Source organism: Heterodontus francisci, chromosome 5 (assembly GCF_036365525.1).
Source record: "Heterodontus francisci isolate sHetFra1 chromosome 5, sHetFra1.hap1, whole genome shotgun sequence".
Lineage (NCBI taxonomy): Eukaryota > Metazoa > Chordata > Chondrichthyes > Heterodontiformes > Heterodontidae > Heterodontus > Heterodontus francisci.
Genome location: NC_090375.1, coordinates 33,248,648 through 33,264,032, shown reverse-complemented (window position 1 = coordinate 33,264,032; position 15,385 = coordinate 33,248,648). Strand labels below are relative to the sequence as shown.

General features: G+C 40.5%; 1 protein-coding gene across 5 annotated transcripts in view; it reads left to right on the top strand.

Annotated features, from left to right (window-relative positions):
* Positions 1-15,385, top strand: part of LOC137369804 (focal adhesion kinase 1) — a 717,355-nt gene that overhangs the window by 570,463 nt on the left and 131,507 nt on the right. For all 5 annotated transcript variants that reach the window (XM_068031302.1, XM_068031301.1, XM_068031300.1 and 2 more), the window contains 3 exons: positions 4,082-4,197; positions 5,898-5,998; positions 10,450-10,539. In XM_068031302.1, coding sequence (XP_067887403.1) covers positions 4,082-4,197; positions 5,898-5,998; positions 10,450-10,539 — 307 coding nt within the window. The remainder of the gene's footprint in view (positions 1-4,081; positions 4,198-5,897; positions 5,999-10,449; positions 10,540-15,385) is intronic.

Below are 15,385 nucleotides of genomic sequence, written 5' to 3'. Positions count from 1 at the left end.
ATAATAGTGGGGGATTTCAATTATCTTATTATTAACTGGAATATAGTCCGTGTAAAAGGTACAGAAGGCACAGTATTCGGAAATTTCATTCAGGAGAACATTTTTAGCCAGTATGTGGCAAACCCAACAACAGGGGTGGGGGCAATTCTTGATGAGGCAAAAAAGGAAAGCTTATGTCAGACACCGAGAGCTTAATACTGCAGAAAGCCAAGAGGCATACTGAAAGTGTATGGGGTGAAATTAAAAGGGAAATTAGGAAAGCAAAGAGAGGGTATGAAAAATTACTGGCAAATAAAAATCAAAAAAAAATCCAAAGATGTTTTGTATGTACATAAAGAGCAGGAGAATAACTAAGGAAAGAGTAGTTCTGATGAAGGGTCAATGACCTGAAACGTTAACTCTGCTTCTGTCTCCAGAGATGCTGCCAGACCTGCTGAATATTTCCAGCATTTCTTGTTTTTATTTCAGATTTCCAGCATCTGCAGTATTTTGCTTTTATTATAATAAAGAATAGGACCTATTAGGGACCAAGTAGGAAACCTATGTGTGGTGGCGGAGAATGTGGTTAAGGTTCTTAATGAATACTTTGCGGCTATCTTCGCAAAAGATGGGGGCGATGATGACATTGTAGTTAAGGAGAAAAAGTGTGAATTATTGAATCGGTTAAACATTATAAGAGAGGAAGTATTAAAGGGTTTGATGTCTTTGAAAGTAGATAAATCACCAGGCCCACATGAAATATATCCCAGATTGTTAAAAGAAGCAAGGAATGAAATTGTGGAGGCTCTGACCATCATATTTCAATCCTCCCTGGCTACAGAAGTGGTGCCAGAGGATTGGAGGACTGCCAATGTTGTACCATTGTTTAAAAAGGGAAGGAATTATAGGCCAGTTAGCTAAATTTCAGTTGCGGGCAAATTGTGGAGTCAATTCTGAGGAACAGTATAAACCTTCATTTAGAAAGGCATAGATTAATTCAGGAAAGTCAGCATGGATTTGTTAATGGAAGGTCATGGGTCCTAGTTATGCCTGTGTTTTTGTGGGATATGTCGAACATTCCTTGTTCCAGTCATACTCAGGCCCCCTCCCCCAACTCTTTTTCCGGTACAATGATGACTGTATCGGTGCCGTTTCCTGCTTCCGCCCCGAACTGGAAAACTTTATCAACTTTGCTTCTGATTTCCACCCTTCTCTCACCTTTACATGGTCCATCTCTGACACTTCCCTTCCCTTCCTCGACTTCTCTGTCTCCATCTCTGGGGATAGGCTGTCTACTAATATCCATTATAAACCCACCGATTCCCACAGCTACCTCGACTACACTTCTTCACACCCTGCATCCTGTAAGGACTCCATTCCATTCTCCCAGTTTCTCCATCTCTGACGCATCTTCTCTGATGATGCCAATGACAGCGCTTCTGATATGTCTTCCTTTTTCCTCAACCGAGGATTCCCCCCCACTGTGGTTGACAGGGCCCTCAACCGTGTCCGGCCCATTTCCCACACCTCTACCCTCACCCCTTCCCCTCCCTCCCAGAACTGGGACAAGGTTCCCCTTGTCCTCACTTTCCACCCCATCCGCCTCCATACCCAAAGGATAATCCTCCACCATTTCCGCCACTTCCAGCATGATGCCACTACCAAATGTATCTTCCCCTCCCTTCCCCTGTCAGCATTCTGAAGGGATCATTCCCTCCGTGACACCCTGGTCCACTTCTCCATTACCCCCACCACCTCATCCCCTTCCCACGGCACCTTCCCCTGCAATTGCAGGAGGTGTAATACCTGCCCATTTACCTCCTCTCTCCTCGCTATCCCAGGCCCCAAACACGCCTTTCAGGTGAAGCAGCGATTTACTTGTACTTCTTTCAATGTAGTATACTGTATTTGCTGCTCACAATGTGGTCTTCACTACACAGGGGAGACCAAACGCAGACTGGGTGACCGCTTTGCGCTACACCTCAGCTCAGTCCACAAGCAGGACCCTGAGCTTCTGGTTGCTTGCCATTTCAACACTCCCCCCTGCTCTCATGCTCACATCTCTGTCCTGGGATTGCTGCAGTGTTCCATTGAACATCAACGCAAGCTCGAGGAACAGCATCTCATTTACCAATTAGGCACATACAGCCTGCCGGACTGAACATTGAGTTCAATAATTTCAGAGCATGATGGGTCCCCCATTTTACTTTTATTTTTAGTTATTTTTTTCTTTTTCCTTTTTTATTTATATTTTTTTTGTTTTTATTTTATTTCATCTTAGTTTGTTCAGTTTGCTTACTCACTGTTTTTTTCATGTTTGTACTTGCGGCTGTTCAATTTTCAGTCCGTTAACGCCCTATCTGTACGAATGCTTTGTCTTTCAACACACCATTAACATATTGTTTGTCTTTGCTCCATGACCTTCTGGTCAGCTATTCTGTGACCCTGTCCTATCTACACCTCCTTTGTTATCTTTTGCCCCATCCCTTCTTTACTTGTTTATAACCTTTTACATTTCTAATATTTGCCAGTTCTGAAGAAGGGTCACTGACCTGAAACATTAACTCTGCTTCTGTCTCCACAGATGCTGCCAGACCTGCTGAGTATTTCCAGCATTTCTTGTTTTTATGTCATGTCTGATTAACTTGATTGAATTTTTTCGGAGGTGACAAGCAGGGTCGATGAGGGCAGGTGGTGGATGTGGTCTACATGGATTTTAGCAAGGCTTTTGACAAGGTCTTACATGGCAGGCTGGTCAAAAAAGTAAAAACCCTTGGGATCCAAGGGAGAGTGGTAAATTGGATCCAAAATTGGCTTAGTGGCAGGAGCCAAAGGGTAATGGTGTTTTTGTGACTAGAAGACTAGTGGGGTTCCGCAGGGCTGAGTACTTGATCCCTTGCTTTTTATAGTTTAATCTAATGATTTAGACTCGAATGTAAGGGGCATGATAAAGAAGGTTGCAGATAATACAAAATTGACCATGTGGTTGACAGTGAGGAGGAAAGCTTTAGACTGCAGGAAGATATAGATGGTCTAGTCAGTTGGGAAGAAAATGGAATTCAATCCCGAGAAGTGAGGTAATGCATTTTGGGAGATAAAACAAGGCAAGGGAATACACGATAAATGGGAGGATATCGAGTAGTGTGGAGGAACAGAGGGACCTTGGAGTGTATATCCACAGACCCTTAAAGGTGGAAGGACAGGTTGATAAGGTGATTAAGAAGGCATGTAACATGCTTTCCTTTGTTAACTGATGCATAGAATATAAGAGCAGGGAGATTATCTAGAACTGTATACACTATTTAAACCATAGCTTGAGTACTGCATACAGTTCTTGTCACCACATTGCAGGAAAGATGTGATTGCACTGGAGAGGGTGCCAAGGAGATTTACAAGGATGTTGCCAGGACTGGAAAATTTAGCTATGAAGAAAGATTGGATAGGCTGGGATTGCTTTCCTTGGAACAGAGGAGGTTGAGGGATGACTTAATTGATGTGTATAAAATTATGAGGGGTCTAGATAGAGTTAGTAGGGACGACCTATTTCCCTTAGCAGAGGGGTCAAAAATGAAGTGGCATAGATTGAAAATAATTGGTAGAAGGATTAGAGGGGAGATGAGGATCATTTTTTCACCCAGAGGGTGGTAGGGACCTGGAACTCACTGCCCGAAAGGGTAGTAGAGGCAGAAACTCTCACCGCATTTAATAAGTACTTGACTGTATACTTGAAAAACCATGACCTGCAAGGCTATGGGCCTAGTGCAGAAAGGTGGGATTGGATTGGGTAGCTTTTCGTTGGCCAGCATGGGTACGATGGGCCGAATGGTTGCCTCCTGTGACGTGAACTTTCTGTGATTATAAAGGGATTTACACAGATTGAATAGTAACAATTAACCATAATGAAATGTGGTTTAGATTAACATTTTTAAAAATTAATTTGAAATTAAACTGCACAAACTACGAAGAAGCAATTTGCCAGAAGGTTTACAATATGATGCATTTACAATATGTTTGTGATCGGTTTGTGTCAAAAGAATAATACTTTAGAACTGCTTTTTAACAGAAAAATTACTTTCTTTAAAAAAAATTTTTTTGCACTCAGTTACGGTCGTTTTTGCAAGTAAGAAAATACAACTTGGACTTGGCCTCCTTAATTCTGTACGCTTACCAGCTCAGCACAGCACTCTCTTATCTGGAGAGTAAGAGATTTGTACATCGGTGAGTAAATGTGCAGTTTAGTCCAGTTGTTCAGAGGACGGGATGCTTGTAGGAATGTTGATTTGGATGGAACCTAACTCGCTGCATTGTTGACCATTTACTAATTAATAAAAATGCATGAAATGGTGTTTGAACTGGAAACAAAATGCAGCTAGATTCAGAGGTTGTTTGGAAGAAGTGCCATATACCATACAGTTACATGGCATGTTCCAAATCTCAGATATTTTCTATTTGAGACACTGAATATATGTTAAATGTTTCCCTACCGGTAGAGATGAGCAATCCTAAACTTTAATTTTGCACTTTATTTAATATTCAACAACATTGATAGAGGCCTGGGTGGAAGTCACCTGCTTGCATCTCAGTCTATTTATCTTTCCTTTTGAAAGGTATGGGAAGACCTAAATGGGAAGAAACTAATAAACATAATATAACCTAATTCTGTGTATCCCAATCCCCACCTATGAAGGAAAATAAATCACCTTTTGGAAGCTGCTATATGAGTGCCACCTGCTGGACCACAGATGAATGACGGAAAAATGTTTATCTCTGCCTCTTGAATACAAGTTGCCCTAAGTGTGTAGCATAAAGTGTTCAAAGAATTGTTGTGAGCAAACTGTAGCAGAAAGTAAAGCCTTAAAACACCTTCAGTAGTCATTTGAAGTAGAGGTTAGATTCCCGGAGCTACCAAGAATTGTAAGAAGCTACCCTTCTGACAGAGGTCACTCATTAATTTTGCTGTAAAATCACTCTTTATTATCTATCAAGGCTTTAGCACCAATTGCCTGTCATTGAAGAGTTGGAAGGTAATGTTTCTGATCATTTGCTGTGGATTAAGGTTATCTTGGGTAAAATTAACTGTGCTGTAGCTTTTTTCAACCTTTATTATTGTGTAGTGCATAGCTTGCTATATTCAATGATTGGAATAAGTCTGCCCATCAGATTGTATTATATTGTGCTATTGTTTGTTTTAATCGTAAGTCACAATAGATTGTTAAGGACAAGTTTTATTTTTAAAAAAATACATTTTCTGAACATTCCTCTGATCACTAATATAGAGGTGATGCAAAGCTCTCACTGAGGTTTATTCAAAAAATTCTAACAATAGTCTGCTACTTGGAGGAATTTCTCCTTAAAAATACAAGAAAAAGTTGAATTGTAATCAATTCTCTGTAACCCATCAAAACAATGTCATTGTAAATAACATCATTAATGGTTTATTTCATATATGCCTCAGTGATGAATAACAAAATGTCATTTAATACAGCTGGTAGACAGTAATAAAAGGGGATAACTTGATATCACAAAAGTAGAAGGTAGAATCTACCCATGGACAGTGGGATTAGTGGTTAGTAAGCAGAAGGACAGCAGTAAAGGCAACAATCAATAATATATTTCTGAAATGAAGCTTGTGTTATATATTTTGGCCTAATCGTGTTGTATTGAAGCAAATTATCGGTGTTTAGTTTGACAATGGATGTTGACTCCTGTGTTAATACTACTCTTGAATTTACAAGCACAGAAAAACTTGCATTTCAAAAGCAATTTAACATAAAGAAAAAGATCATTATCCAGTGGAGAAAATAATATAAATTGTCCTTTTCACCTAAAAGAATTGTAAAGGATTAATCTGACTAAATCAGCACCTTCTATTCAGAGGAACAATATAAATATTTTAATCGATACTTTTTTCCTTACAGGGATATCGCTGCCCGAAATGTATTGGTATCCTCATTGGACTGTGTAAAGTTAGGAGACTTTGGTTTGTCAAGATACATGGAAGACAGCACTTACTACAAAGGTGGGGATTAGAGTAAATACAAACTATAAAGTTGAATAGGCAATCTCTGTAGGTAACATTCTGATATTTGATTATGTCTAGTCTGTGCTAACAGTGAGTCCTCTGAAGTATGAAGTGTTTTGAAAGCAATTAGATTTTTGACACAACAAATTGTAAACCTATTAAATTTAATACTGGTCAAATTTAATGCTTGTCCGGCAGAATCCTTTAGCATTTATTTTGAAATGCTTTGACGCAAATCTTACTTGGAATACATTCCCCTTCTCCACAGCATAGAACAGTGCATATAATCCAATTGGCTGTTTACATCGTAATAATTTGCAGTCCTTGTTGTGTGGTCCTGGTAAGTAATTATTGCATAGTGGAACCGTGAGGAACCTGAAGATGAACTATTTGGCAGAATATCAACAGAACTTAATCAATTTAGTAGCTGGGTCTTAGTTTGTATTAGATTAACATCACCATAATAAAGCTATTCCTAACACCTGAGTCGCATTATTACTAAAATATCTTTGTCAGCATCATGGCGCATGATCCGAAAACATGACGCCGGAATTTTCCTGCTCCTTAAAGTAAACACAATGGCCTGGAATCTCTGCGTGTTTTCTGCCCAGATATAAGCGCAACTGAAATAACGCAAAAGATTTAGGTGATGCCTATAACCACTGCAAGGATCAGTAATCTTTTGTGTTCATTAAAATGTCAGTTCACCCAAAGCAGTCCCCACTCTCAAATTTGATCCAACCCTTGGCTGACATTGCAAGCTTCTGCCAGTTGTGCCCAATTGGGGATGGTTATCAGATTACACCCAGAATTTCGGGCGCACAGACACCTGTGGGGACATTAATCCATCATGAATGACCTGTAGCTACAGTGACCAGCAGTCAGTGGAAGCCTCACATAGGTTTGTTTCTCATACTGATGCTACAATTACTTCAAGTTCAGTTTAAATTAATTCAAATTCAGTCACTTGATCTGTCGTTGGTGCGTAAGACCTGTAACCAGCAGTCAATTGAAATCATTGATTGTCCTGTTACTTCAGCTGCAGTAATTCTTTGATATCCTTGAACACATTTTCAGTAATCTTGAGAGCCCATTGGCCTTTTTTTATGCATTCACAGGATGTGGGAGTCGCTGGCAAGGCCAGCATTTATTGCCCATACCTAATTGCCCTTGAGAAAGTGATGGTGAACCACCTTATTGAATACAACTGAGTGGCTTCTTAGGCCAGTTTTAGAGAGCATTTAAGAGTCAACAGCATTGCCATAGCTCTTGACTCACATATAGGCCAGACTAGATAAGGGCAGCAGATTTCCTTCCCTGAAGGAAATTAGTGAACCAGATAGGTTGTAATATAACAACACAAGAAATAGGAGCAGGCCATTTAGCCTGCTCCACCATTCAGTAAGATCATGACTGATCTGATTGTGGCCTTAACTCCACTTTCCCGCCTGCCTGCCCCTGCCCCCATAACCCTAGACTCCTTTGCAAATCAAAAATCTGTCTAACTCAGCCTTGAATATATTCAATGACCCAACCTCCACTGATCTCTGCAGTAGAGAATTCCAAAGGTTAATGACCCTCTGTGGGTAGAAATTCCTCTTCGTTTCTATCTTAAATGGGAAACACCTCATTCTGAAACAATGCCCCCTTGCTCTAGATTTCCCCCACAAGGGGAAACATCCTCTCAGCATCTATCCTGTCAAGCCCCCTCAGAATCTCATATGTTTCAATAAGATCACCTCTCTTTCTTCTGAAATCCAATGAGTATAGTCCCAACCTGCTCAACCTTTCCTCATAAGGCAACGCCTTCATCCTTCATCAACCTAGTAAACCTTCTCTGAATGGCTTCCAGTGCAAGTATATCACTGCTTAAATAAGGAGACCAAAACTGTGTGCCATACTCTAGGTCTGGTCTCTCCAATGCCCTGTACAGTTGTCGCAAGACTTCTCTACTTTTATACTCCATCTCCCTTGCAATAAAGACCAACGTTACAAATTACTTGCTGTATCTGCATGCTAACTTTTTGAGATTCATGTACGACGGTACCCAGATCCCTGTTTCACAGCATTCTGCAGTATCTCTCCACTTAAGTAATATTTTGCTTTTCTGTTCTCACCAAAGTGGATAGCCTCAATTTTCCCACATTATACCCCATCTGCCAAATTTTTGCCCACTCACATAACCTAATTAGATCCCTTTGCAGACTCTATGTCCTCCTGGCCATTTGCTTTCCCACCTATCTTTGTATCATCAGCAAATTTGGCTGCAATATGCTCTGTCCCTTCATCCAAGTCATTAATATAGATTGTAAATAGTTGAGGCTCCAGCACAGATCCCCTGTGGCACCCCGTTAGGTACAGTTGCCAACCTGAAAATGCCCATTTTATCCTGACTCTATCCTGTTAGTTAGCTAATCCTCTATCCATGCTAATATATTATCCCCAACACAATGAGCTCTTGTGTAGTAACCGTTTATGTGGCACCTGATTGAAGGATGGGTGCAGCTCCAACAACACTCAAACGCGACACCATCCAGGACAAAGCAGCCCGCTTGATTGGCACCCCATCCACAAACATTCACTCCCTCCACCACTGACGCACAGTGGCAGCAATGTGTACCATCAACGCACCAAGACTACTCAGGCAGCACCTTCCAAACTCATGACCTCTACCACCTAGAAGGACAAGGGCAGCAAATGTGTGGGAACACCACCACCTGCAAGTTCCCCTCCGAGCCACACACCGTCCTGACTTGGAACTATATCGCTGTTCCTTCACTGTCGCTGGGTCAAAATCCTGGAACTCCTTTCCTAACAGCACTGTGGGTGTACATAGCCCACATGGACTGCAGCGGTTCAAGAAGGCAACCCACCACCATCTTCTCATGGGCAACTAGGGATGGGCAATAAATGCTGGCCTGGCCAGCGACGCCTACATCCCATGACATGAGTAAAAAAAATGCCTTTTGGAAATCCAAATACAGTACACTTCCTGGTTCCCCTTTATCCACCCTGCTTGTTACATCCTCATAGAACTCTCATAAATTTTTCAAACACAATTTCCCTTTCACAAAACCATGTTAACACTGCTTGATTATATTTATTGTCTAAATTTCCTGCTACTACTCCCTTAATGAATTCCAGCATTTTCCCAATGACAAAATGCTAGGCTATCTGGCCCATAGTTTCCTGCTTTCTGTCTCTCTCCTTTGTTGAATAGGGCCATTACATTTTCAGTTTTCCAATCTGCTGGGACCTTTCCAGAATCCAGGGAATTTTGGAAGATTCCAACTAATGCATCCACTATCTCTGCAGCCACTTTTAAGACCCTAGGATGCAGGCCATCAGGTCCAGGAGACTTCAACTTTTAGTCCCATTAGTTTTCCTAGTACTTTTTCTCTAGTGATAGTAATTGTTTTAAGTTCCTCCCTCCTTTTTACCCCCTGATTTTCTACTATTATTGACACTATTATTAGTGTCTTCTACTATTAAGACAGATGCAAAATATTTTTTCAAATTCTCTACCATTTTGTTGTTTCCCATTATTAACTACCCAGTCTCATCCTCTGAGGGACCAATGTTTTCTTTAGCTACTGTCTTCCTTTTTATGTACTTGTAGAAGCTCTTACTTTATGTTTTTATATTTTTTGCTAGTTTACTTTCATAGTCTAATTTCTTCTTCTGGCCTACCACTAATTTTCGCAAAATTGTATGCATTTTCTTTCAATCTGATACCATCCTTAACTTCCTTAGTTAACCACAGATGGTTTATCCTTCTCATAGTCTTTCTCTCTCAACAGAATATATCCTTGTTACAACAATCCAGTCGTTTCATGATCACCTTTACTGATACTAACTTTTTATTCCCTGTTTATTTAATTGATTGAATTAAAATTCCCTAATTGCTGTAGATTTAAACTCATGCTTCCGAATCATATGTCCAGGTTTCTGAATTACTAATCCAGTGACATAATCACTATGCTACTTGTACCCCTGTTCCAGTCAATAATCAATTAAGGGCATTTAAGTGGTCATTGGATAGACATATGGATGAAAATGGAATAGTGTAGGTCAGATGATCGGCGCAACATCGAGGGCCGAAGGGCCTGTACTGCGCTGTAATGTTCTAATTCTAATGATTCTCGATTGGGCTGATTCATGGGAGATTTTGCATTCTGGCTTATGGAACTGAGTTTGAGCAGAAATTTGGAACTAACTTCACCTTGGCAAAACCGATGTCATAACCAGGCATTCCAGATGCATTTTCCCGATTGCACCCCGAGCAGAAACTCGAGCCTTTTTTTTTGTGCACATGGTTTGTCAAGTGGATTGCATCATCTTGCTCTGTGAGAGCCCACTTTAAGTTTGTATTAATTGATAAGCAGGATCAGATACAGAAAGTAAGGCATAGATGCACTATTTGTGAACTTGCATCCTTCTTTTGGCAGCCTCGAAAGGGAAGCTACCCATCAAATGGATGGCTCCTGAATCAATCAACTTCCGACGGTTTACCTCAGCTAGTGATGTATGGATGTTTGGTAAGTTTGCTTCAACTCCATTCTTGTACATTTTGCTGCTTCTTAAATGAAATATAGTTATCTCCTGATATTTGTCATTCCTGTCTTTGGAGAAATGTTCGACAAAGCTAATTTAAACCCCTCTCACCTACCTTTTCCACCCTCGCATCCAACTAGTAGTGCAAGAAGATTGTGGACTTCTTTATCACTGAGATTCAGACGATCTGCTCAGCTGCTTCTGAGGCTTTCTACTCTACTTCCCCTAAACTGAATTATACTGAATTGATATTATACGGAATTAAAATCCCTTGTCCATCAACCCAAACCATCCCCATCCTAAATCCCAGCCCTAGCTCTAAACTTGTGTATTTTTCTATTTTCTCTCTGATCTCTGCTGTCCAAACTTATCTTGTCCATCAGATTTAGCTCCTACTCCCTTGATCCCATCCCCACTAAATTATTGCCCACCCAATTTCCCTTTCTGGCTCCCATTCTGGCTGACATTGTAATTCATTCATTATCCTCAGGCACTGTCCACCTCCCTCCCAAAATGATCCGCATCACCAGCCTCCTCCTTCTGCAGCTCAAGATCCAATTTGAGCCCCTCTGTCCTTACAAACTATTGCTCCATCTCAAACATTTGGAGCTTGTACCACCATTTATTTAGATCATGGCTGAAAAGTACCACAACTTCATTTAACTAGCATCTATTCAGCATTCAGATAGAGTTCCAAATTTCCACTAACCTTTGTGTTAAGAAAGTGCTTTCTGGTTTTACTCCTAAATAGCCGAACTCTAATTTTAGGATTAAATCCTCTTGTTCTGGACTCCCCCACTAGAGAAAACAGTTTCTCTGTATCTACACTATTAAATCCCTCTATCATTTTAAAGATCTCAATTAGATCACCTGATAACCATACAAACAAAGGGAATACAAACCAAGTTAACACAGCCTCCATGTGTTCTCCATGTTGTTACAAGATCTGCTCCCCCTACCCCCAAATCCATGCCCATCTTTCCCGTAACTCCAGGTTTGAATTACTCCAATCAGGAATTACCCCCTGCCATCCTCTGAGACTATGACCATAACGCATGATCTCTCTTCGACCTCTCTGCAGTTTTTGATCTGGACGACCATACCATTCTGTTTGAATTTCTTTCTTCCATTGGGTTTCAAATGGGTTTCACTTGCTTACCAATTTGATTAAAGCCAGACCATCTTCAGCAATGATCTCTCTTCCTGCCCTGCATCATAACCTTGGAGTTCACCAAGGATCTATTTCTAGTCACATCCTCATTTACATGCTGCTCCTTGGCAACAATATCTGCAGACGTGGGGTCAGCTTTATTGTACACTGACAACCCAGCTCTACCTCTCTGCAGCCTGTCTCAATCCCTTTGCAGTCACTTTGTTTCCAGTACAGACCAATATCAAGTCTTGATTAAGCTACAACTTCCTCCAGGTAACATGAAGGGAAGACTGAAGCCTTTGTTTTTGACCCATGCTACCCTTGCTGCTGATGCATCGCCCTCCTCTGCCATTGTCTCGGGTCAAACCAAACTGTTCACAGTTTCTTCATCCATTTTAACCCCAAGCTGGGTTTTTGACTTAATATACACTTCATTATAAAGAGCACTTACTTATATCGCCATAATATTGCCTGTCTCTGCCCCGCCTTAGCCCTGTACTTAAACGCTCATTCATACCTCCAGACTTGACTATTCAAGTCCCCTGCTGACCAACCTTCCATGCTGCATCAGCTCATCCAAAACTGCTGCACATATTTATACTGCAGCAGCTGCTCCACATCTATCACCCCTGTGCATGCTGAGCTGCAAGTCAGGTCCCCCAGTACTTCCAATTTAAAATCCTATTGTGTTAATATTGCTTTTTTGACCTCACCCTTGCCCTCTGTAATATCCTCCAACCCACTTCTTCCCCCTTTTTTTTTGGCCTCACACCTTCTGTACAAACTTTGGTGGCATGACTGTGCTCTGTGCTTTGGAATTCCCTCCATACACCCTCCCCATCTCCACCTGTCTCTCCTCCTTTAAGGCCCTCCTTAAACCACACCTCTTTGAGCAAGATTTTGATCACCCCTTCTGATATCTTTCTTTGGCTCAGTGTCCATTTTTGTCTGATTCTGTTTCTGAAGCACTTTGCATTAAAGGTACAATATAAATGAAAGTTGTTTTTGACATTGGACACGAGTCAGTCATTACCAAGTTAAAATTTAATTTACCCCAGTTGTCCAGCATAGACCCAGATATGTTCATGTTTGTCTATGTGGACTACATTGGGTTTATATGAAGCCTCAGGACCAAATATAAAATTTAAATCCAAATTCCCATTTATGTACCTGTGTAACAAATGTTTATATTCTGATTTTAGATTAGTCCACCCATGAGGCAGTAATGTTGAGAATAGCTCTATTCAAACTCCAGACGTACAAAATTCAAATGGGGCAACCAAGAAAGAAGAATTATAAGCTGTTAACATGATCAAGGATCAGCATTAGAAATTGTTAAACTTCCACAATTGTATTTTCTTAAACCTGATGTATCAAATGTGCATAATGATGGCTTCAAGTTTGAATTTTCAAGCATAAAGAGGGACCACCATCCTTTGCTTTGATTTTTTAAGGTGATTTCCTCTTGTTTTAAACCTGTTTTAACGTCCAGCATACATTAATGGGAATCTTGAGAAATTTTGCTGTAACTTGCCAATGGAAATATTGGTGTAAATTTTGGCATAACTTGTTGGTTACATCCTTTCAGAAAATTCCAGGCCACGTCAACCCACTCATGTGATGTGTCTGATCTGATTCTCCTTAACTGGCCTAATGAATGTTACTAGAGTAATACTGCTTTCGAAGCCCTGACTATTGGCAGAGCATGTGGAGTCAGGGAACAGGTAGCAGAATGGAAAGCAATCTGGCTACGAAACAGAAAACTGAGAGTAGCAGTTAAGGATGTCTACTTCAACTGACAAAAGGTGGAAAGTAGTCTGCACAGAGATCCCTGATGGGACCACTGTTGATCACAATTTAGATTAATGAATTGGACTCAGGAATCAGACATGCAATTTAAAAATTTGTAAACAACACCCAATTGGGAGATGTAGTTAATACAGGAAGGCATCAATACACTTGTAGAATAGACATGTAATTGGCAAATGTAGTTCAATATATGTGTGAGGTGGTGCATTTTGGTAAGAAGAACAACAAGGCTACGTACTGCTTGGTTAATCAGAGTCTGGGGTAGAGGAGCAAAGTGATCTAGGGTACAGATAAATAAATCACTAAAAACAGTGGCACAGGTTCCTAAGGTTATGCTTTTAAAAAAAAAACACAGAATACTAGGGTTCATTTTTAGAGGGATAGAATTGGAAAAGCAGAAAAGTTACATTAAACTTGTTTGGAAAGTTGGTTAGACCACACTTGGAATACTGCGCACAGTTCTGGGCTTCATATAAAAAGAATATAGAGGCACTGGAGAAGGTGAAAAAAAGAAGGATGATACCAGAACTGAGCTGGGGCTAATTTCTCTAGAAAAGGGAAGGCTGAGGGGTGACCTCGTGGCAGTCTTTAAGGTGATGAAAGTGATAAGGGGAAACATAGAGAAAATGTTTCCACTTGTTGGGGAGTTCAAAACTCAGGGTCATAAATATATAATAGTCACTAATAAATTGAGTAGGGAATTCAGGAGAAAATACTTTACCCAAAGAGTATTAAGAATGTAGAGTGTACTACCTTAAGGAGTTGTCAAAGCAGCTAGTATAGATGTATTCAAGGGAAAGCTAGATAAGCACATGAGGGAGTTCATATTCCATTTTTTAAAGTATAGTATAGATTGCTTATACGGATTTGTTATTGGTATATTCAGTAGAAATTGTAACTGGACATACTCCGCCTGATATTGCAATATAACACAGCAACATTGACAGAGCTCATTCTAACTATTAACATAGGAAGATAAAAACAGGAGTAGGCCATTCAGCCCCTCGAGCCTGTCCCACCATTCAATGAGATCATGGCTGATCCACGGCCTAACTCCATATACCTGCCTTTGGCCCATATCCCTTAATATCTTTGCTTAACAAAAATCTATCTATCTCAGATTTAAAATTAACATCTGTTCTGGCTTCACCTGCTGTTTATGGGAGAGAGTTCCAAACCTCTACCACTCTTTGTGTGAAGAAGTGCTTCCTAACATCTCTCCTGAATGGTCTGGTCCTAATTTTTAGACTATGCCCCCTAGTTTTAGAATCTCCAACCAGTGGAAATAGTTTATCTTTATCTAGCCTGTCTTTGCCTGTTAATATCTTGAAGACTTCGATCAGATCACCCCTTAACCTTCTAAATTCTAGCTTAATTTATGTAATCTCTCCTCGTAACTTAACCCCTGTAGTCCAGGTATCATTCTTGTAAACCTCCGTTGCACTCCCTCCAAGGCCAATATAACCTTCCTAAGGTGTGGTGCCCATAACTGCTCACAGTACTCCAAGTGGGGTCTAACCAGGGTTTTGTACAGCTGCAGCATAACCTCTGTGTCTTTATACTTCAACCCTCTAGATATAAAGGCTAGCATTCCATTAGCCTTTTTGATTATTTTCTGCACTTGCTCGTGGCATTTTAAAATTCTATGCACCTGAACACCCAAGTCTCTTTGGACATCCACTGTACTTAACCTGTTACCATTAAGAAAGTACCCTGCTCTATCCGTTTTTGGTTCAAAATGGATAATCTCACACTTGCCCGCATTGAAATCCATCTGCCACAGTTTTGCCCACTCACCTAGTCTGTCAATATCTCTTTGCAACTATTGCAAGGGATAACATAAAAGGAAGCCTAGAGCATCAGATCAG